At 43.4% G+C, this 24,172-nt stretch overlaps 1 protein-coding gene across 2 annotated transcripts; it reads right to left on the bottom strand.

Annotated features, from left to right (window-relative positions):
- Positions 1-275: 275 nt before the first annotated feature.
- Positions 276-15,129, bottom strand: rbm34 (RNA binding motif protein 34). 2 transcript variants are annotated; one of them, XM_043679792.2, is made up of 11 exons: positions 15,056-15,129; positions 11,069-11,231; positions 10,729-10,850; positions 9,305-9,527; positions 6,998-7,057; positions 5,891-5,934; positions 4,571-4,654; positions 2,650-2,713; positions 2,519-2,561; positions 1,805-1,923; positions 276-914 (listed from the first exon to the last, which is right to left on the bottom strand). In XM_043679792.2, the coding sequence occupies exons 1-11, from the start codon at positions 15,070-15,072 to the stop codon at positions 612-614; spliced, it is 1,242 nt and encodes a 413-aa protein (XP_043535727.2). In that variant the 5' UTR covers positions 15,073-15,129; the 3' UTR covers positions 276-611. The 2 variants fall into 2 exon arrangements, with proteins under 2 accessions (XP_043535727.2, XP_043535745.2); XM_043679810.2 differs by lacking the exon at positions 15,056-15,129 and adding an exon at positions 11,524-11,567.
- Positions 15,130-24,172: the final 9,043 nt, after the last annotated feature.

The following is a 24,172-nucleotide window of genomic DNA, read 5'->3' as shown; positions in this document are numbered from 1 at the left end:
TATATTCCATTTGGTAGATCGCTGATCACTCACTTAACGGAGCCTACATCCCTTTGTAGGCTCCCTTGTGTCCTCTTCACAACTCTTCTTCCTATCTTTGTGTCATCAGCAAATTTAGTTATCATATTCCCTGTCCTTTCCTCTAAATCACTTGTATAAATAAAGAGTTGAGGGCCCAGCCCTGACCCCTGTGGCCCAGAGGACTGCTACTGATCAAACTGATCCTAGCCTTTTTTAAATAAGGGGGAGGTGGAAGAGAGCAAATAAACACAAACTCTAGGAAAATATTTTATTGCTCAACTTGCACCTTCAAAAGGCAAACAAACCAAATGGGTCTGATCTAAGAAACAGGGGTGCTGCTCCATATTAGAGAATCCTTCACACACAACAAACATTCAACAGTGTCAGCTCATTCCAAACCACTTGTTCAGAGGACAGGAAGAAGGATAATCTGCAGGTCAGATTTGGAGAGAGAGAAAAAATGCCCCAGAGCAAAGCCACCCCTCAGCTCTCATGTCAATTACAGTTCCATGATGAAATCCTCTGCCAATGTTAAGTGAGCTGGTGCCCCCAGAAGGTGAATGAGAACTTCAGAAGTATGCAGTATTTCACTATTTGTTTTTAGCCTTGCTGCCCCTTTGCTGGTTTAGTTTACACCTCTGCACTTTCTTCTTTTTCATCTTCTTTTTCATCTTCTTCTTTGTTTTATCCCCCTCCACTGGCTTTGTCATGATCCCGGCGAACATATTGGCCAATGGTGGATTCCTCACTGCTTGGGCCTTGCTGGCTGTGACCCCAGCACTCCTCTGGACCTTGCTGGCTGTATCCTTTTTCAGTGAGTGGTTGACTCTCAACTTGCGACCCTTCAGCTCGGAGTTATTGAGTTTTAGGGCCAGAGTTACAGCATCTGTGTTCTGCAACAGAAAGTGTGACTGTTCACATTATTATTTTGACACTGGGCCTTGCATCTCTCAACCATTTTTATTGAAATTATCCTGTGCCAGCTGTGGGTGAATTTACTGTGTGCCCCAGCACTAGTACAAATAAAACTGAACAACCTGAAGCCAGTAAGGGAAGATAATAACTTTATTTCTATAGCAATTTTCAAGCAGCAGCACAGCCCTTGCCATCTCACAGAAGCATTACCAAACAAAGTCAGCAGGTTTTTAAAGCAGTGCTTTAAATGTAGGAAAATGAGATCAAAAGATGCAGAGGTTTAAGGAGGGATTTCCAAAGGGTCTCAGCAATTCTAGGCACAGTCACCACTGGAAGGCAAAAGAAAATGGGGATTGTACAGGAGGCCAGAATTGGACGAGTTCATGTGCCTCTCAGAGCTAGAGAAAGTTACAGAGAGGAGTGTTGTAGGGGGTTACAGGGAGGGAAGGTTGTGGCATGGAGGAGGGTTGAGGTCATCAAGGGATCATAAAAAATGACAAGAATTTCAAAATTCATTTGCTTCAGTTCTGTGCCTTACAGCATCACTGTTTTGATTGAAGTCAATGGAGCAAGAACAGTGGGTGTTTAAAAGAGCAGACAATTTGATTTCTCCCATTTTACATCATGAGCTAAAGTAAAAAAATCTCATGAAACATTCTGTGCCAGCTCAGACGGAGGTAAAATATCCCATGGCTTTTTCCAAAAAAACAGGCAAAGTGACATGAAAAATAGTACGGAATGAGCAGGAGAATGTGACAAACACCAGTGAAAGATTCAATGGTCAATTTTCAAAATTCTCTGATTCTGTATCCTGGGATTCTAATGCAATAGTTTTTAAGTTTTAGGTTGGCTGTGTTGATCACCTCACCTGAAAAAGCACATATCCAAAGCCTTTTCCCATTCCTGATTCATGGTCTCTTACAATCCGGACTGACTCAATTGCACCACATTCGCTGAAGTGTTCTCGTACTTCATCCTCACTGATGTCTACACTCAAACAGAACAGAGCAAAGTGAGCTAATCAGCTGCTCAGTCAACAATGGAATTCCTATGGCAGACCCTGAGCTCCTCAATTACATCAAACAGGTACCGGGAGGGTGATGACCGTTAGAAATGGAACCACTATGTTCCTGGTTTCATTTATAAAGGAAATCTTGCATTTATAGTTATACATCACAGAAACAGACCCTTTGATCCAAACCTTCTCCAGTGTATGCTATGCAACCAATTTTGGTGTCGTCCACAAGCTTACTAATCATGTCTTTTATATTCGCATCCAAATCATTTATATAAATGACAAAACAAAAGAAGGCCCAGAGCCGATCCCTGCAGAACACAGCTGGTGACAGGCCTCCAGAATGAAAACAGCCATCCACCACCATTCTGTTTCCTGCCATTAAGCCAATTATATATTGCTATAGTCAATTTCTATAGTATCCTACACATTCTCAAGACATCTCAAAAGAGAAGGATACAAGTTTACAAACAATTTATTCTGCACAAACAATAAATCCTTTCTTCAATGGGACAGTGCAGCTTGAAAGACCAAGATAGACTGGAGAATAAAACTGACTCATCTTACCATATGACAAGTTGCCTAAAAAGATTGATCTTCGATGGTCATGCTGCAAAATAAAGAAAGAAAAATAAGACTCTCTAACTTTAGCTAATAAAGTATGAATTAACTCACTTTCTTCCTAATTCAAAACTCACAATTTTTGACTTGCTGGCTAGGTCCACCCGGATATGAAAGCCAGTTTGTATTTCATAGCCGTTCCTTTAAATTAAAAGCCAGAATTTATTCAGATTCTCTATGTAAAAAATGCAGACACAGGCATGATTAGAAATAAACCATAAAACACAGACTGCAGGTTATAAGTAAATGGATAAACACATAGCACTAGTTAAAACTAAATAACTGAGTATTGTTATAATTGAGTACTAGTTGTAATAGAGAACCTCTGTTGAACAATAAAACTCAATATATAATGGTTCCAAAGCGTGAGGCTGCCCTGTGAGCCTCTGCATTTTGCATGAACATGTTTGAATGCAATAAAGCAACATTTAAGGTGATTCAGCTTAACCACTCATTGCTGGTGTTCTTGTCCCATGCAATCCACCTCCCACTTTACATGATCCACCAAACATACCTTCCAGATGAAGCAGTGCTATACCTGCACTTCAGGCAATCCAGTCTACTGCATTTGCTGCTCCCAATGTGATCTCTTCTACACTGGGTAGATGAAGTGCACACTGGGTGACTGCTGTGCAGAACACCTACGTCTGTCTGCAAAAATGCCCTGAGCTTCCAGCAGCCTGCCACTTTTAACACACCACCATGTGTTTCCCAGCTAAAATCTCTGTCTCGGGCTTGCTGCAGTACTCCAGCACAAGCTGGAAAAACAGCACCTCACTTTCCACTTGGGAACGCTACAGCCTTCTGGACTCAATAGCAAGTTCAACAATTTTAGGGCTTCAGTACCTTCTCCCATGTCCTTACCCCAAACTCCCCCACACCAGGTTGTGTTATCAATGGGCTGCTCCCCCACTGGCAGCTATTAATATTTGAGTTCTGAATAAGGGTTAGTGGACCTGAAATATTAATTCTGGTTTCTCTCCACAGATGCTGCCAAACCTGCTGAGTTTTTCCAGCAATTTCTGTTTTTGTTTCTGATTTCCAGCATCTGCAGTTCTTTCATTTTTTTAATCATTTAAGCAGGTTGTGCAACAGATTCAAATCTAAAACATATGCCTCATAGATTCAGTTGTACAGCACGGAAACAGATCCTTCGGTTCAACTTGTCTGTGCCAATCAGATATCCTAAATTAATTTAGTCCCATTTGCCAGTATTTGGCCCATATTCCTCTAAACCCTTCCTACTCATGTACCCAGCCTCCACCACTTCCTCTGGCAGCTCATTCCATATAGGCACCACCCTCTGCGTGAAAAAGCTGGCCCTTAGGTCCCTTTTAAATCTTTCCCTTCTCACCCTAAATCTATGCCCTCCAGTACTGGATGCCTCCACCCCAGGGAAAAGACCTTGTCTATTTACCCTATCCATGCCCCTCTTGATTTTATAAACCTCTATAAGGTCACCGCTCAGCCTCCAATGCCCCAGGAAAAACAGTCCCAGCCTACTCAGCCTCTCCCTATAGCTCAAATCCTCCAATCCTGGCAACATCATTGTAAATCTTTTCAGGACTCTTTCAAGTTTCACAACATCCTTCCTATAGGAGGGAGACCAGAACTGCATACAATATTCGAAAAGTAATCTAACCAATGTCCTGTACAGCTGCAACACGACTTGTCAACTCCTCTACTCAATGGTCTAACCAACAAAGGAAAGCATACCAAATGCCTTCTTTACTACCCTGTCTACCTGCGATCAATTTTCAAAGAACTATGGACCTGCACTCCAAGGTCTCTTTGTTCAGCAACACTCCCAAGACCTTACCATTAAGTGCATAAATGCTGCCCTGATTTGCCTTTCCAGAATGCAGCACCTCACATGTATCTAAGTTAAACTCCATCTGCCACTCGTCGGCCAATTGGCCCATCTCATATTCTCATTAAAATTCAGAAGTCACTGAGCTAGAGCAACGAAAATGAAACAAATGGAGTCAGAGGACATACTTTGTCAAAGCTCTGACTGCATCACTGTCTTGTTCAAACACTATATAGGCATTCACACTGTTCCTCTTGGGATGAATCTTCTTCCTAAATTAGCATGGGGAAACAGAAGAATGAGAAAGAAAGCATTTCACCAATAAATTTATTGTCCACTTGTACTTTCAAATACACAGGTTAGAACAAGGTGACAGAACATTTAAAAATAAATTGAGCATGCAGGCAGGGGAGGTATTAGTTCCATATCAATTTTAATTCCAAATTACAGCTAAACTGCAGCACAGCTCTCCATAGTACTGAATGTGAGGAACACATACAGAGGAAGAACACCAGAGGGCAGAGTTATTCGCAGCTAAATGAAGACTGCTGGGTCTGTTTAAAGAATTACATAGAACTTACAGCCTGGAAATAGGCGATTCAGCTTAACCACTCATTGCTGGTGTTCTTGTTCCTCCTCTCACCTGACATCATTTAATCCCACCAAAAAGACAAAAAGAACCCAAAGCAATCTGTTGTTGCAGAATTTCAAACCAAGTCCGAATACTCTCAGCAACGCGCTCTCGGGCTTGGTATACAAAGACAGCCGCCAGTCTGGATGGAACAGGAAGGTGACACATTCAATCCCTGTGTCACCTTCCTGTTCCATCCAGTGTTGACTAATAGACATTCCCATGACTCAGGGCCTTTGAGAGGGAAAGTAAGAAATCAAATCTGCGTGTAGCTACTTCTTGTGTATGTATACCTGGGTTCATGGATCTAAATGGGAACATGCACAAGAGATTATGCACATATGCTTGTGTATGTGTGTGTATGCCTAGAGTTCAGTGAGGGCAGAAACAGAATTGGCTGCAGTGACTCCATCCCTGAAAACACTCTTGACGGCTAATCTATCATGGTGAAAGCTGATGACTGCTGTCTGATTACTTGGAATATGCAAGGGCAAAGGAGAGTGAGGAATCAGTGCTGTGAATAACCCACTGTTGTAGGGTTCATGTCTCTGTTACAAAGAGGGCAGTCAACAGGTTCAACAGCGCCTGCTTCCAAACCCACAATCTGTACTACTTAGAAGGACAGGCACAGCACAAACCTGGGAACACCATCCCCATGCAAGTTTCCCTCCAAACCACACACCATTTTGACATGGAAATATATCACTGTTCCCTGTGTCAAGAGCCCAGAACTTCCTTTCCAATAACACAATGGGTGTAACTACACCGCATAGACTGCAACAGTTCATGGTAGCTCATCACTATCTTCAGTGATGGGCAACAGCATCCACATCTCATAAACAAAACAAACATCTGGTGAGCAAGCTGTGTGACTTACTGAATGGTGGCCAATCTCTTGGAGATTTTGGGCTCTGCACATGCCTTTAGTTCAAGAAACATGAGAAACATAATCAGATTAATCATCTTTCTCTTATCAAAAGCACGTAATGCAAGAAAACCAAGTTTCACAGTGAAGTAGCGAACAGTGTAACACACCATTACCATCACAGTGACTTTCAAAAAAGAACTGGCTAATTATATGAACAGAAAAGCTTAACAGTGATATGCCAAGAGAATGGGACTAGCTGAATTGCTCTTACAGAGAGCTGGAGTAGAAACAATGGGTTCAATAGACTCCTTCTTCCTGTCACTTTTCTCAAATTCTGAGACTTGGATTTCCAAAATACATTTAACTCTCAACAAAAGGTAATACGCAAGGTAAGTACTCATCAACTTTGGAGTAAAGTATTAATCTGGATTGAAGATTAGTTAATTGACAGGAAGTAGCAAAGATCCATTAAATTGGTACCAGGAGTAAGGGGATTGTTCTGTGATGAGGGTGTGTGTAAATCAGGCCTATATTCTCTGGAGTTTATAAGCATGAGAAGTGATATGGATTAAAAAAAAACAAGATTCTGATGGGACTTGATAGTTTGACACTAGAGATTGTTTCTCAGGCTGGAAAATCTAGGATATCGGGTCACAGCCTCCAGATGACAGGTTGGTGTTTTTGGAATAAGCTGAGAAGAAATTGCTTCACTCAGAGGGTGGAGAATTTTCAGAGCTCAGAAGGTGCGAATACTCCAGTGTCTAAACTACAGCCTTCTGAAAACAAAGAAATACAGGTGTCCCATCCCGTATCCGCTGGTGATATGTTCCAAGAACTACCGTGGTTGCCCAAAATCACAAAATGTAGAGAACCCTATCATTTAAATGGGAAACCTGCCTCACTGGCAGCCCCCTGGAATTATTTCTGGAATGTTTTCAGGCTGCGGTAAACTGTCGATAACTAAAACTGTGAAACTGAATCCGCAGATGCGCGGGTTCTAATGTACTCATCATATGGAACCCAGCGCTCTCCCGGGTGAAATCATACAATCAGTCCACCAGCTCTAGCTTTACAAGCAATAATATGTAACATAAAACAAAGTAAATGTCGTCTTACCACTGAACGGAATCGTACTGACTCAATTGGTCCAAACTCTTTAAACAGCGCTTTGATCATCTATTTAAAAAGACACAAACAACTCATATGTAATACCTTATTCCAAGTGATAGACTTGGAGACAGGAGGATAATGCTCTCAGATACAGAGAAGGCACTGAATGTGATTACTGGAACCTAAGGACATAAAATTAAGAGGGAGAACAAGACTCAAGTCTATCTAATTAGCCTTCTGCCATTGAGGAATACACAAAAAAACTTGCATTGATAGAATCTCTTTCACAAGCACAGAGGGTCCCAAAGGATTTTATAGCCAATGAAAAGTTTTGGATTACTGTTGTAATGTAAGAAAAGCTGCAAGCAGTTTACGTGCAGGAAGCAGTATGATACTGACCAGATCATCTGGTCTGATGTGAGCTGAGCAATAAACATTATTAGATTAGATTACTTACAGTGTGGAAACAGGCCCTTCAGTCCAACAAGTCCACACCGCCCCGCCGAAGCGCAACCCACCCATACCCCTACATTTACCCCTTACCTAACACTACGGACAATTTAGAATGGCCAATTCACCTGACCTGCACATCTTTGGACTGTGGGAGGAAACCGGAGCACCCGGAGGAAACCCACGCAGACACGGGGAGAACGTGCAAACTCCACACAGTCAGTCGCCTGAGGCGGGAATTGAACCCGGGTCTCTGGCACTGTGAGGCACCACTGTGCCACCGTGCCGCCCACCAGGATACAATGATAATGGAGCTGTTAATGAATTACAGAAATCAACCCAATGAACTAATCTACTACAGCTTCATAAATGAAATCAGTAAAATCTTTAATGGTGAAAAGCTTCAAACACTAGAGATCCAAAGTCACCAATTCCTCCTGAACATAGACTACCTACCGATATCAAATTATTCATACAACATCTGCCAAAATACTGCCTGAAAGTTACCTCAACAGGTGAACATGAATGAGAATGGGAGATGGGTAATAAAGTCCAAACTGATAATGAAAGCTATTACTGCAGATTGAGTAAATCTGAAAATAAAACAGAAATACTGGAAATGCCAAATCAAATATGTCTGAAGAATCATACTGGACACAAAAACTTCATTTCTCTCAACAGATGCTGTCAGACTTGCTTACTCTCGCCAGCACTTCCTATTTTAATTTCAATTTGCAGCATTCATAGCATTTTGCTTTAATATTAGCACAAATAATTTGAGAGTGGGACTATATTATCCATGCTCCACTCTGCTGCAATATGCGTAACTATTGCAGCCAGTGAGGTCATGAACTCTGGACTTCCACAGAGCATTACAGTGCAATACAGGCCCTTCGGTCCTCGATGTTGTGCCATTCTGTGGAACCAATTTGAAGCCCATCTAACCTACACTATTCCATTCTCGTCCATATGCCTATCCAATAACAACTTAAATGCCCTTAAAGTTGGAGGGTCTACAACTGTTGAAGGCAGTGCATTCCACGCTCCTACTACTCTGAGTGAAGAAGCTATCTCTGACATCTGTCCAAATCTATCACCCCTCAATTTAAAGCTATGTCCCCTTGTGCTAGCCATCTTCATCCCAGGAAAAAGGCTCTCACTGCACACCTGATCTAACCTTCTGATTATTTTGTATGTTTCAATTAAGTCATCTTGCAACTTTCTTCTATCGAAAATAGCCTCAAATCCCTCAACCTTTCCTCGTAAAACTTTCCCTTCATACCAGGCAACATCCTAGTAAATCTCCTCTGAACCCTTTCAAAAGCTTCCACATCTTTCCTATAATGCGGCGACCAGAACTGTACACAATACTCCAAGTGTGGCCGCACCTGAGTTTTGTACAGCTGCAAAACTTGAATCTTGATCCCTCTACTAATAAAAGTTAACACACCATATGCCTTCTTAACAGCCCTTTCAACCTGGTTGGCAACTTTGAGGGATCTCTCTACTCATGTACACTACCAAGAATCTTACCATTTGGCCAGTACTCTGCATTCCTGTTACTTCTTGCAAAGTGAATCACATGTCTAAGTTTCTTTTTCTTTGCTAAGAGTGCTCCTTAAAACCTCTCTTTTTGACTAAGCTTTTGGTCATCTGCCCTTACACCTCCTTACATAGCTTATTTTGTGAAGCCCCTTTCAGGTGTTTTGATGCCCTGATGGTGCTGTGCAGAGGCAGGCTGTTGTACTGTCGGATCCTGGCTGAGATAAACTGACTGAGGAGAACAGTGTTGACCGACAGTCACGTTAAGCTCAGTGTCCTCCTGATCAGCAGATTGTGCACAAGCCCTCTGCCACTTCTCACCTGTTTACTGTAGTCTGATGGCACGTTCCCTACAAACAGAGTCCTTCTATTCTTTATCGTCTCCAGTTCAGGGATGGCTGTGCTCTTCATAGTCCCAGATTCAACCACCTTTCCTTTCGTCATCGTCACAGCAACCGGCAACTCGCCTCGTACTACCTTCTTGTTCTGTTTCCGGCGTTGGTTCCCTTCACCCTTTTTGTCTGCTGCTGTCAAGGCATCCTCGCTGCAAATGACACAAAGCGAGGGCAGCTCAGAGAGGGATGAGGACAATTCTGACTCTGGCCTCTCCACACCCTATAAATCCACGTTTCCCTATGACACAAAGCTCTCCACACCCTCTGGTTGCCTCCTGCCCAATCCTGACCTCCTCAAATCTGATCTTCTAACACCCTCTAATATTCCTCCCCTACAATCCTGATCTGTTCACATCCTCCCAACCTCTCCCCCTAAAATGCTGACTCCCTGCCACAAAACAACACTTTCTGTCCTGCTGCCAGTCCAGCTACCCTTTGCTGCATCCTTTCTGTGGATTGGCTATGTCAATGTGCAATCAGTCCTAAGGCACTGGTAGGAATTGAAATCTCTCAGTTCCCAGCCTGTGCTGCAAGGAGACTTGAACCACACTCCTCTAGAAGCTTATCCATGTTTGGCAGTTGTGTAACAGCAACATTGGTGTAGGATGGCAATATAAAATGGGTGGAAACAGAAACAGATCAGTACATCATCTGAAGCAATGCATTTGCTGAATAGAGCAGCTGTAATGAAAGGAGGGGACAGTGTGTTAAATATACGAAAGGCGCAGTGGTATAGGAGCCTTGCTGCAACTGTATAAGGGTTTGGTCAGAGTGCGTATCGCTGTTCCTTCAGTCTCACTTGGTCTCAATCCTGGAACTCCCTCTCTAGATAGCATTGTGGGTCTACCTACAGGTGAACTGCAGCAGTTCAAAATGCAGCTCATCACCTTCTCAAGCGCAACTAGGTAAGGTCAATAAATGTCATCTTCCACACTCATAACATTTGTAAACTCAAGGTCATCCAAAACTCTGCTGTCCAGATCCTCACTGTCATCAAGTCCTGCTCAGCACCTCTCCGTGCTCACTGGGCTGCACTGGCTCCAATTATGGAAGCAGCTAGTTTTAAAATGCACCTTCCTGTTTACCTTTGAGGCCTCAAGCTCTGAAACTCCCTCCCTGAACCTCTCCAGCCCGCTCTTTTCCTTAAAAATACTTCTTAAAATCTGACCCTTTACTAAGCTTTCTGTCACATGTCCTAAGGTTTCCTTGAGTGACTTTGAGTCAAACTCTGCTTTTGAACACCCACGACATATCCTGGGACATTTCATTATGATAAAGGCATTGGAAAGATACAAATTGGTGCTGTGCTAACAGAGTGATGCGATAACCATTGGGCGTGCCAGCACTCACCGCTGGGCCAGTTTCCTCTCAGCAACTGTGAGCTGCTTCTTCCTATGAACAGGCTTCTGTTGCTTAGCTGCAGTGGCGGCGTCAGATACATCGTCCACAGGGTCCCTCTTTCTGCAGCTGACCTGAGGGTGAACAATCTCAAATTAACCCTCGTACCAGGTCATTAGCGAAAAAATTCCACATAATTTTTGTAACAACAGGAAGCCCTGTCCACTGGGACTAGGAGCCTGTTATTATGCTGACCTGACTTAAAGAATTGGTGTGCCTGATTCATGGTGAGCTAATTGTATGTGGATCAACTGCTTAATATTAGCCTGTGTCTCTGCGAGTGGGGACTTACCTTGTTCTCTGGTACAGGAGTGAAGATTAGCTGAGTAGTGGAGGCTGGCTTGCTGAAGAGAGTAACCAGTGGATTTGTCATACATTTCCTTGCTTGTTTCTGGAACAGGCTGTTAGCCACCTGGCCCACCACATAGCTCCCCATTACTTCATTCACTCCAGTACTGCAGAATTGGAGAGAAAAGCTGATCAGTGAAAACCAGAGATTTGAACAATTAGACAGCATCATGGAAGTAGCCATTTGGCCCATTAAAGGGCTTTACAATTATACCCACTCTGCTGCTCCATTTATTTGCTCCCTGTTCAGATATTTCCTTTTAAAGTTACTATGGAACCTGTTTCCAATCCACTTTCAGGTCACGCATTTCAGATCATTACTCACTTTGTAACAAAATTCTCAATTCCCATCTGGTTCATATCCTAATTATCTCCAATTTTGTTTCTCTGGTTACTCACCCTCCTGCCACAAGAGAGAGGGACTCCATTCGGGTGCCTCAGAATTTTGATCACCTTGATCACACAATCAGGAGAAAGCATGAACTGCAGATGCTGAAGATCAGTCGAGAGTGTGGGCGCTGGAAAAGCACAGCATGTCAGGCAGCATCTGAGGAGCAGGAGAATCGACGTTTCGGGCATAACCCGTCTGATCACAGAATTAGCCCATAGTACTTGGACTGTTGAGGGTGTGTACAGCTGTTTTGGAATCAAAGAATCCCTACAGTGTGGCAGCAGGCCATTCGGCCCATCAAGTCTACACTGACCCTCTGAAGAGCATCCCACCTAAATCCACCACATCCCTGACAACCCTGCATTTCCCATGGCTAACCCACCTAGCCTGCACATCCCTGGATACCATGGGGTAATTTTTCATGGCTAATTCACTTAACCTGCACATCTTTGGACTTTGGAAGGAAATCAGAGCACCCAGAGGAAATCCCCACAGACACTGAGAGAACGTGCAAACTCCACTCAGACAGTCACCTAAGGGTGGAATCAAACCTGGGCCTCTGGTGCTGTGATGCAGCAGTGCTATCCACTGTGCTGACGTTTAGTGCCATTCTCTTGCCTTCTCTCTGGAACAACTCTCCACATGGCCCATTACCTCGAACACATGCGCAGATGCAATCTCAAAATCAGCAGTGGCATATCAGGGAGCAGCAGGGAACAATGAAAAATAGCAAGAGCTTTGTTTGAATGTGGTGAACTACTCTGAATTCACCTTAACCTTTCATTCCATGTCAGGCCTTTCTGGGAGGTGTTCCGTGTTACATGCATGTGACAGGTCAGTGGTTTGGCTTCAGTGTGGGTGTCTAGGTCATGGTCCGGAGCCAGTACTGATAGATGTGGAGTGGGTCGCAGATGGGGAGTTTCATGTTTGGGTCAAGGCCTGACTCACTGACAAGGTCTCCCCAGCCAGCCCCTCCCGTGGTGAAGATTTCTTTATTTAAAATCACTCAGTGTGAAGTCAAGAAATGTTAAAGGGAATGCTGGGTAAGTACAAAGGCAGAAAGAGATAAGAATACAGAAGTTTAATGTGAGATGAAGACAGTGGAGAAAGCTGATATGGGGCAAAAACTCTCACTCCTGAGCATCTCTCTCTCTACCCCAGATATGAACACACACACACAAAATCTCTCTATCCCAGGTTTATACTCTGGCCCTCCCTATTCTGGACTTTCACTCTCTCTCTCTCTCTAATATATATATATAATTTATTACCATACTCCCTTTTTCTTTATTTATACCATGAGAAGCACAGTGGCTCAGTGGTTAACACTGCTGCCTCACAACACGGGAGTTCGATTCCACCCTTGGGTGACTGTCCGAGTAGAGTTTGCACATTCTCCCATGTCTGCATGGGCTTCCTCCTATAGCCCAAAGATGTGCAAGTTAGGTGGGTTAGCCATGGGAAACAGAGTGTTACATGGATAGCTAGGGGGCTTTGTCCAAGTGGGATGCACTTCAAAGGGTCAGTACAGACTCGATGGGCTGAAAGGCCTCATTCCACACTGTAGGGATTCTATGTTTCCATATTTTCCCTCTTATAGTTCCACAGAGATCAAAATAAACATAGGCCCATTATAAAATGAATCCGGGAGACTTACTGAGAACAAGAAAATGGCAGGAGGGTTAAACAGATACTTTACTTCAGTTTTATTCCATTAATATTAAAGAGTACAGGGGAGGAATTAAGTACCATTTATAGAGAAGTAATATTAGACAAACTAAAGGGAGTTGTTGGACTGGGGTGGACAAAGTTAAAAATCTCATAACACCAGGTTATACTCCAAAGTATGACACTTTGATCTATTACTATAAATTCTGTGTCCTATAATCCTACTCCACAAGCTACCTGATGAAGGAGCTGTGCTCCAAAAGCTTGTACTTCCAAATAAACCCATTGGACTATAATCTGGTATTGTGTCATTATTAAGGAAGCAATCGCATGTTTAGATAAACATAATCTAATCTGGCAGAGTCAGCATGTCATCATGAAGAGAAATTGCGATGAGTTTCTTGAGGAAGTCTCAACTAGAGCGGAAACAGTAGGTATGTTGTATTTGGTCTTCCAGACAGTGTTCGAAAAGATGCTTGATCAAAGACTGTTGTAAGAGCCCATGTTGAATGTGGCATATTGGCATGGATAGAGGATTGGCTGATACTCTTACACGAAAAGGCAAGTTAGGGTAAGGGGTTCTTTTTTCAGGTTGGTGACCTGTGACCAGCAGAGTTCCACAATGATCACAGGTGGGTTCGCAACTGTTTACAACATATATTATCACTTGGAGGAAGGAGGTGGATGCACTGTAGCCAAATTTGTTGATGACACTAATCTAAGTGGAAAGATGGGTTGCGAGAGGGATATAACCAGTTTACAGAGAGATGGTGATAGGTTACACAAGTGGGCAAAAAGTTGGCAAATGTGGGAAAATGTGAAGTTGTTCATTTTGAAAAGGAGAACAAAAGAACAGAGTATTATTGAAATGGAGAGAAATAGCAGAAAGCTGCAACACAGAGGTGCAGGGGTTCAAGGAGGTTGGAGTATAACACCAGGGAAAGGTTAAAAATCACATAACACCAGGTTATAGTCCAACAGGTTTATTTGTAGGCACTAGCTTTCAAAGAGCTGCTTCTTCATCAGTTTTTCATGGGGACAATCACTTTGAAAGCTAGTGCATCCAAATAAACCTATTGGGATATAGCCTGGTGTTGTGTGATTTTTAACTTTGTTCATCACAGTGCTCCAAAACAATACTGGGGAAGTCTGAGTGCAACTGTGCAAGATGCTGGTGAGACCAAATCTGGAGTACTGAGAGCAGTTTTGGACTTCTTATTTAAGGAAATATTTCATTGGAGGCAGTTCAGAGATAGTTCACTAGTGTGATCCCTGGTCTGGACAGATTGTTTTATGAGGCAGAAGTGGGTACTGCAGATGCTGGAGATTAGCATCAAGATTAGTGTGGTGCTGGAAAAGCACAGCAAGTCAGGCAGCATCTGAGGAGCAGGTAAATCGACGTTTCGGGCAAAAGCCCTTCATCAAGATTGTTTTATGAGCATAGGTGAGAGAGATTGGGACCCTACTCACTGGGTTTAGAAGATTGAGAGATGATCTTATTGAAACATACAGGATTATTAAGGGGCTTCACAGAGTAAATGCTGAGAGAAGGTTTCTCCTCATCGGAGAGTCTCGGTTCAGAGGGCATGGCCTCAGAATAAAGGGGTGTAAACTTAACACTGAAATGGTGAGGTATTTCATCTCTCTGAGGGTTCAGAATCTTTGGCTCGGCTTCCCACACAGTGCTGTGGGAGCAGTATCCTTTTGTATATTCGAGGCTGGGGTCGACAGGTTACTGATCAGTTACGGGGAATGTTGGAATAGCCGCGATCCTATGGAAAGGTGCAGCAGGATCGAGGGGCCGAATAGCCTACTCCTGTTCCTATTTCTTATACTCTGCCTGTCCCACGTCTGCATCACTCACTCACTCACCTTTCTTTCGTCGCCATGCTTGTGTGTTCTAGGTGCCGGAAGTGCACTGCTGATTCCCTCCCCCAGCTGCCGGAAGTGGCGTATGTGATAGCGGCCCCTGGAGACTGCGGAGCGGCTCGAACTGCCCGGAAGCAACGTGGGGCGGTCGCGTTCAGCCCGAGCACCATCCCAGGGGGCGGGGCCGGGCGGCTAGGGGGCGGGGCCGGGCGGCCAGGGGGCGGGGCCAGGGGGGGAAACAGTGCCGGAGGGATTCACTCTGCCCCCGCAACTGGTGGACGCGCACACATTATCTCCAGCTTTCTCTGGGTCTGGTTCCAAGTGGCCAGGGCAGAGGAGAACCTCGATGGGTCATCATGGGCGGGGGTGGGTGGGCTATGAGAGGGTGAAAAATGGACTGGCTGTGCTAAAAGTAACCCAGGAGCTGGGTGTGAGGGTAGGTAAAGGACATGGGAGATGGTGTTCAACCTCCAAAATATTGGAGCCCTGAAGGCTGAGAGGTCCAGACTGAGAAACCATTCTTCCAGCTTGCTCTGGGCTTCACTGCAGCAGGTCCAAGACAGATGTGGGCCAGGGAACATGGTGGCGTGTTGAAGTAGCAGGCAACAGAAACTCATGGTCATTTTTAACAGACAGAATGCCGGTATTCCACAAGGCAGTCACTCAGCTTGTGGGCAGCAAATGGAGTAGACTGGATTGAGTGGGGAGTGCAGATAAATCGCTGCTTCATGTGGAAGGTGTATCGGGCACTGGATAGTGAGGGAGGATATAAATGGAAAGGTGTTGCACTTTCTATGATTGCAGGGGAAGCTGCTGTAGGAGCATGGTGTGTTTAAGAGTGAAGGAGCGCCAGAGGGAACAGTCCCTGTGGAAGGCTGACAAGGGAAGGAAGGCGAATATGTGTACGGTGGTGGCATCTTGCTAGAGATGGCAGAAATAGCAGCTAATAGTCCTTTGGATGTGGATGCTGGTGGGATGGTAGGTGAGGACAAGGGACTCTGGAATGACTGTAATATGATTGTCATTGAACTGACCTGCTACTCCAACTGTGCAGCACTCCCTCATAGCAGTGCAGATTTTCTTTAATATTGCTTTTCCTACTGTGCAGTGTTTGTTCATTTGTGTCCCTGTGAGAGCCAGCACTTCAAACACCAGGCTCACCATCATTGTCGCAAGAGATGATGGATAAATCAACCATGGCTAACCAAGTTAGTTAAGGAAAGTATAAAATTGAAAGAAAAGTATATAAGGAGACAAAAGTCAGTGATAGCCCCAAAGACTGGGATAAATTCAGACTTCAGCAAAGAACTAAAAAGACAATAGAGAGAAAATAAACTATGTGAACAAACTCGTAAGGAATATAAAAACTTACTGTAGGAGCTTCTTTAAATATCTAGAAAGGAAAAGAGAGGTCACAGTGAACATAGGTCCCTTAGAAATGAATCTGGGGAGACAATTATGGGGAACATGAAAGTGATAGAAGAGTTAAGCAGATTTTGCATCAGTCTTTATGGTGGAAGATACTTTGAACATATCGTTCATACTAAAGAATACAGGGAGGAATTAAGTCCCATCACCATCAGAAGAAAAGTAGTATTAGACAAACTAATGGGACTCAAGGCTGATAAATTCCCCTGACCCTGGTGGCTTACATCCTAAGATCCTAAAAGAGGGAACTAAGAGGTAATGGGTGCATTAATTGTAATTTTCCAAAAACCCTCAATTCTGAAAAAGTAAAACTGTTAATGTGACACCCCTATTCAAAAAGGGAGGGAGACCAAAGACAGGTAACTATAGGCTGATCAGCTAAACATCCATTGTTGGAAACAATTATTAAGGAATAACAGAACATTTGGAATATTACAATCTAATGGAGCAGAATCAGTAATGGCTTCATGAAAGAAAAATCATGACTGACTAGTTTATTAGATTGTTTATGGAAGTCTGAAAGAGTGGATAGAGGGGAAGTTGTATTAGGACTTCCAGAAGGCACTTTACAAGGTATGTCGTAAAAATCATTGCAAGACCTAACGGTGTTAGAGGTCATATATTGGCATGTTTAGACAATTGGCAAATGGGGGTAAGGGCGACCTACAACCAATGAAGTTCCACTCAGATCAGAGTGTTGGGAAGTAAATGTTTAGAATATGTATTAATGACTTGGAGAAAAGAGGCCAATTTTACTATAGCAAGTTTGCAAATGACACTAAAATAAAGGCCGGTTAACAGCAGGGATACAAACAGTTTACAGAGAGATGGTGGTAGATTAAGTGGGCAAATAGAGTAAAACAAGATGAAATGTGTGAAATTAGTTGCTGCTTCCAAAATGCACAAAGAGCAGATTTTCCTTTAAATGGAGAAAAACTGCAGAAAGCTGCAACACAAAGGGATTGAGGATACTTGTGCATGAAACACAAAGTTAGCACACAGGTGCAGCAGGTTATCAGGAAGGCTCATGGGTTGGGGTATAGGAGGAGGGAAGTCTTACTATAGTTGGACATGGTGGTGTTGAGATCACATCTGGAATACTGTGAGCAGTTTTCGTCTCCAAAATGCATAAAGGTGGATAAATCCCTGGTACTTATCAGGAGTATCACAGGACATTGTGGGGACCTGGGGAAGAAGTTATGGGGGCTCCTAGCAGAGATATTTGTGTTATCGACAGCTATAGGGGAGATAGCAGAAGAATGGCTAATGTGCCATTATTGAAGAAAAGCTGCAAGAACAAGCTAGCGAACTATAGACCCATGAGTCTGATATTAGTGGTGAGTAGGCTGTTGGAGGGGATTCTGACAGACAGGCTCCACACCCATTTGCAGAGGCAAAGATGTATTAGGGATAGTCAGCATGGCTTTGTGCATGGGCAGTTGTGTCTCTCAAGCTTGATTATACTTTTTTTTAAAGTAGTGACAAAGATGATTGGTGAAGGCAGAGTGAAATTGGTTGTCTACATGGACTGTAGCAAGACCTTAGACAAGGTTCCGCATGGCAGACTGGTCGGTAAAGGTTAATCACATGGGATCCAGGGCGAGCTAGCCAATTGGTTAAAAAAACTGGCTTGACGGTAGGACAGAGGGTGGTGGTGGAGGGTTGTTTTCAGACTGGAGGTCTGTGATCAGCAGTGTGCTGCAAGGATCAGTGCTAGGTCCGCTGATGTTCACCATTTATATAAAATTGTTTGTTAAAAGATAGGAGGCATGGTTAGTAAATTTGCAGGTGGTATAGTGGAGAGTGAAGGTTATGTAGGAGTACAGTAGGATCTTGATCAACTGGGCCAGCAGGTCAAGGAGTGGCAGATGTGGTTTTAGATAAATGTGAGGTTTTGCATTTGGTAAGACAAACCAGGGCAGGACATATACCATTAATGGTAGAGCTCTGGGGACTATTATCAAACAGAGACCCCAAGGCGTGTGGGTGCATAGTTCCTTGAAAGTGCCATTGTTGGTAGACGGGTGGCAAAGGTGTGTTTGGCATACTTGCCTTCATCAGTCAGAGCATCGGGTACAGGTGTTGGAACATCATATTACAGCTGTACAAAATATTGGTAAGGCCACATTTGGAGAACCGCATACAATCAGATTGCCCTGCTATTGGAAAGATGTTATTAAACTGGAAAGGGTGCAAAAAAGATTTACCTTTTTCCCTGGAACATAGGAGACAGGGGTGACAGTATAGAGGTTTATAAAATCAGGAGGGGCATGGATAAGGTGAGTAGCCAAGGTCTATTCCCCAGGGTTGGAGAGTCCAACACTAGATGGCATAGGTTTAAGAGAGGAAAGAACTAAAAGGGGTCATTTTTCCACAAAAGGTGCTGTGTAAAAGGAACAAGTTGCTAGAGGAACTGGTAGAGGCGGGTACAATTACAACATTTAAAAGACATTTGGACAGGTATGTGGATAGAAGAGTGTCAGAGGAATATGGGCCAAATGAGACTAGTTCAGTTTAGGAATCCTAGTTGGCATAGATGAGTTAGGCTGAAGGGCCAGTTTTCATGTCTTATGATGCTTTCATTCAATGAAAGATATTATTTCGTTTGAGGCAGTTCAGAGAAGGTTCACTAGAATGGATCCCTGATATAAGGGATGGCTTAAGAGCTTAGGCACAACAGATTGGGACTCTACTTATTGGATTTTAGAAGAATGAGAGGTGATCTTATTTACACATAGGATTTTGAAGGGGCTTGACAGGGTAAATGCTGAGAGGATGTTTTCCCTCAGGGGAGAGTCTAGTACCAGAAGGCATAGCCTCAAAATAAAAGGGCACCAATTTAAAACTGAGATGAGGACAAATTTCTTCACTCGGATAGTTGGGGGTCTTTGGAACTCCTTGCCACAGACAGCGGTGGGGCAGAGTCAATGTGTATATTTAAGGTTGACAGATAATTCTTGATCAATAGGGGAATGAAGGGTTATAGAACATAGAACAATATGAAGAGCAAGAAAATGGACATGAGGAATGCTGGATCAGTTACAATCTTATTGAATAATGGAGCAGGCTTGAGGGATCAAATGGCCTACTCCTGCTCCTATTTCTTATGGTTTTAAGGCCTGGCAAACAGGCTAACCCTGCCAGTGACTTGCAGCTTCTGGGATTAGTCCAATTAATTAAGTACCTTATCTGACAGGACCACTAATGATATATATCAATGTTACAGGTAACATTGTTTGCAAAAATCTGTTGCCCATATTGTAATGTGCACCAAGTCCTGTTCATCCAATACTTGCTCATTTCCATTGGTCCCTGGCAATGCCATCAATTTAAATTCTCATCCACAGTTTGATCCTGTCAATGGCCTCATTCCCTGATCCTTGGTCTATTCCAACCCTACAACTCTGATTGCCACACTCTCTAATTTCTGATTTTCTTCCCTTGACATATCATCACCTGGTGACTGTCTTCATTTGCCAAGGCTCTAAACTCTGCAGTTCTCTCCAAATGTCTGCATCACTAGCTTCTCCCTAAAACCCACCTCATCGACCCACTGTTATTTTGATGCAATTATTTTGGTTATGAATTTCATTATCAAGTATTGAATAATATTGCTTCTTTGAAGCAGCTTGGGTTGTTTTTATTTAGTGTTGTGTGAATGCAACTTGTTATTCTTGGACGTTTTTATCAACCTACTCAGCAATAACATTGGTGAAGGTGAGACTTAAATCCAGGTCTTCTGGTTGAAAGGTAGGGACACTACTATCATGCCACAAGAACTCTGCAAGTTGTCATCTTCAGTAACTTCTCAAAGTCCCCACACAAAGCTGTGTCAAATCACAACGTGAAGGGTATAGGAATTAACATACTCAGTGTTAACGGTTTCTCTCGTATTTTATGTTAACTCCTCCCACACTCGCTGTACTGAAGTCCTTGCTAGAAGTTTCTTTATTTGCTAGTATCATGTGATGAAGTTTTTTTAGACTCTTGTTGAAAACATCAGGTTGAAAATAATCAGCAGTTTCTGAAAATCTCTTGGATTTTTGGAAAGACACTTGATGGTAGAACAATCTAAAAAACCATTTCTCAGTTGCTGAAAAGAATTAGCCTTGACACATCACAACAAATGCAATAGTGACAAATTTTTGACAATCTTGCTTCGCTTTCAGTTGCAACCTTGTACATTGTTGCTCTTGCCTGGCTGACCGTACAATGCAGGTGAAGGCATTAGTGCTATAGTCATACAGTCAGAGTCATCTAGCACGGAAACAGACCCTTCAGTCTGACTCATTCGTGCCAACTAAGTTTCCCAACTGATCCCATTTGCCTGCACTTGGCCTTTATCCTTCCTAACCCTTCCTATTCTTGCACCTATCCAAATGTCTCTTAAACGTTGTAACTGTACCTGCCAATTCCTCTGGCAGTTCATTCCACGTACAAACCACAGTGTGAGAAAAAGTTGCCTTTCTGGTCCCTTTTAAATCTTTCTTCTCTCACCTTATAATTATGTCCTCTAGTTTTGAACTCCCTCAGCCTCAGGGGAAAAAAAAAACCTTTGCTATACACCTTAGCTACGTCCCTCACGATTTTATAAATCTGAGGTCACCCCTCAACCTGCTACATGCCAAGATAAAAAAAGTCCCATCTTATTCAGCCTCTCCTTGTAACTCAAACTCTCCAATCCCAGTGGCATCCTTGTAAATCTATTCTGCATCATCTCCAATTTAATAATATCCTTCTCATATCAGAGCAACCAGAACTATACACAGTACTCCAAAAGTGGCCTCAAGTGGTCTTGTACAATCTGATGTCCCAACTCCTATACTCAATAGTCTGAGCAATGAAGGCAAGTGTGCTAAATGTCTTCTTAACCATCCTGCCGACCTGTGACACAACTTTCAATGAACTATGTACCTGAACCCTTAGGTCTCTCTGTTCTACAGCAAACCAAGAACCCTATTATTAATTGTATACTGTAAGGCCTGCTCTTGTTTAACAGACCATAATGCAGCACCTCGCATTTATCTAAATTAAACTCCACCTGCTACTCCTCAATTGATCAAGATCCCTTTGTAATTTTAGATAACCTTTGTTAGAGTTGAGCATATGACCAATTTTGATGTCATCCACAAAGCTAGTAACCATGCTTTCTATATTCTCATCCAAATTGTTTATAAAAGTGACAACAACCAACCCAGCGGCGAGCCCTGCAGAACACTGCTGGTCACAGACCTCCAGTCCAAAACACAACCGTCCACTCTTAAATGCAAACATGAAAACCTAAGACCCCTCCCTCTTCAGCCCATGCCTGGACCTATTAATGGCCAGCTTGGACAGGCCCAGAAGCAAAGCCACGAGAAGGCTTTCCTCCGGGTGCCCATAGATCGGGGCTGAAGTGCAACCAAACTTTGAACAGCAGCTCTTTCTAAAAACTAAAAAGAGGCTGCAGTTGAATGCACTTGACATAGAAGTGGAAGACCCCAGATCCCTGATGAAAGAGGTAAGGACCCGTTTGTAGTGGGCCCTACACTGGGGATCTCCACTGACATAGGGCGAAACAATGTCCAGGCAGTGGGTAAAAGCATGGCAGTGCAGAGTGTGTAGCATCAAACCGTACAAATAACTCCCCCAGGCCACAGACTCCACAATACAGTCACTCACTGCAAGTATTCACACCCAAGCAACTAATGTCCAGGCCTAATCCTCGACTGAAGTAGTCTTCCATATTCCAAGAACAGGCCCTCCTAGGCACTGACTGGACAGCAGTGCAGAACACCAGGCTTCTCAGGTGGCAGCAGCAGCAGTATCAAGCTTCAGTTCTTCAGGGCAGGCAGGAACTGATGCCCTAAGCCTCAGTATGCAGCAGCTTCCCCCCAGCAAAGCAGGTGTTAGTACTCACTGGAGAGAAATACAGCCAACAGGCTTCCAAAGGCGGTAGCAGCAGAGAGTCCCAGGTTCCAGTTCCTCCAGGCAGACAGGCTGTAGCACTCGAGGTCCCAGGCTCTAAGCCTCAAACAGAAGTCGCTGCTCCCAGTTGCAACAGGTGTTGCCACTTCAGCCTCTAAGTTTCAATTACAGCTGCAGCAGCAGTAGGAGAATGCAGTTTCCCCATACACTGTGCACGACAGGGAAAGGAACCCTCCACTACCACTCTTGGTCTCCTGTTGTGTTAGTTGAGGTTTAAAGCTTTGGTAGGGGTAGGGGTAGGGATGGGGGTGCAATGGTAATATCCCTACTTCTGGACCAGAAAGCATAGGTTCAAGTCCCATCTGCACTAGAGGTACGTAATATTTCTAATTAACCTGTTCAGAGACATTATCATTAATAAGCCATCTAGCAAAGCACATGGAAACTAACAAACAAGGCATCCAGATTGACAAGGTGAACTGCCAGAAGACATGTTATCAATCTTCAGTGAGGTACACACAATGCCTATAAAGAAAGTGGGAATAAAAACAATATGGGACATATGGATATTGAAATGTGAGAACTGTAATATAGGTGCCGAATTCTGTATAAAGCTTGAACGTTTTCTGTAATTCAGCAGAGGGAGCTTTGACTGGTGTTAAAGTTCTCCCCTCCATAAAGACTGCATGAAATAAATTATCATTCTCTGTTCTACAGAGTCCTCTATCCATTTGTCAAGCTCACTGACTTCACAGGCATTGAAGATTTACCCATATGAATAGGAAGGATTTAGAGGGATATGGGCCAAGCGCTGGCAAATGGCACTAGATGAATTTAGGATATCTGGTCAGCATGCACAAGTTGGACAAAAGGGTTTATTTCCATGTTGTACATCTCTGTGACTGTACAACTCAAGACAGAAGGAAGATGGCATGCTCCCAGCAACATCACTATTCTTTATTTTACCCCAACTTTGAAATTCACAGAACTTTCATTCTGAAAGACCTGGATGCACATGACATAGTTTATGGAAGCCTAGACGGTGAGCTAGGCATTACAGGCACATCCACCAAACACCCGTAAAGGTGCATTTTCCAGGACAGATCAATGGTTAGTTGTCAAGAACAGAATTCGATGATATGAAGGCCACTATCACACTGAGTCCTAGCTTCTCACCAGTCAATTCAGCAGGGACTGGGGGCCTGCATATTAATACATGAGGAGGTTAGCACCATGTGAGCAACAGTGGTGATGAATGTATGGACATAGCGCACTCCGAGCATATCCAGAATAAACAATGAGATAAACTATATCGTGTATTATGAAGCATATTTCTATGAAATAAACTCTGATGGTAAAAGGAGAGGGAGATGGATTGGAGGGCATGGGGTGGGGTGTCATAAGGTGGAGACAGTTACAGAGATCAGGTGAGATTTATTGGTGATGACAGTGGGGGGGTGGGGAATTATTTGAAGCTTGGACTGGGAGGGTAGGGTTTTCAACCTTCCAGGATTGTTTGTGAATCTCAAGTATATCAAGAAGACACTGCTGAGAGAAAATACTTGATGAGAAAATCATCTTTTCCTCCATATCGTCCGAACATTTTTGTCCACTAGTCATAGAAATCAAATGCAAAAAAGGGCTGTTTGAATTGGCTGATGTTGGAGGAGGGAGATCCTGTGTTGACAGAGTTCCAATCAGATTTGGTAACCTAGCTGGGTGTATGGTGGGAATTATGGGGCTTGTTTTAGTGGGTTCCTACTTTACTAAGCTTTGGGAAGTCAA

The sequence above is a fragment of the Chiloscyllium plagiosum genome, unplaced genomic scaffold (genome assembly GCF_037043375.1).
Source record: "Chiloscyllium plagiosum isolate Xiang-an unplaced genomic scaffold, Cpla_swu_hap1 HiC_scaffold_3, whole genome shotgun sequence".
Lineage (NCBI taxonomy): Eukaryota > Metazoa > Chordata > Chondrichthyes > Orectolobiformes > Hemiscylliidae > Chiloscyllium > Chiloscyllium plagiosum.
This window is presented reverse-complemented; position numbering and strand designations above follow the sequence as displayed.

Bases quoted from the DNA above. Each gene is read 5' to 3' on its own strand.
- rbm34 (XM_043679810.2), bottom strand. From the start codon at position 11,552: ATGGAGTCCCTCTCTCTTGTGGCAGGAGG. The intron at 9,528-10,728 runs GTGAGTGCTGGC...TGTCATTTGCAG, and splicing joins GAGAGGAAACTGGCCCAGCG to CGAGGATGCCTTGACAGCAG. The intron at 2,714-4,570 runs GTATGTCCTCTG...TTTAATTTAAAG, and splicing joins GCAGTCAGAGCTTTGACAAA to GAACGGCTATGAAATACAAA.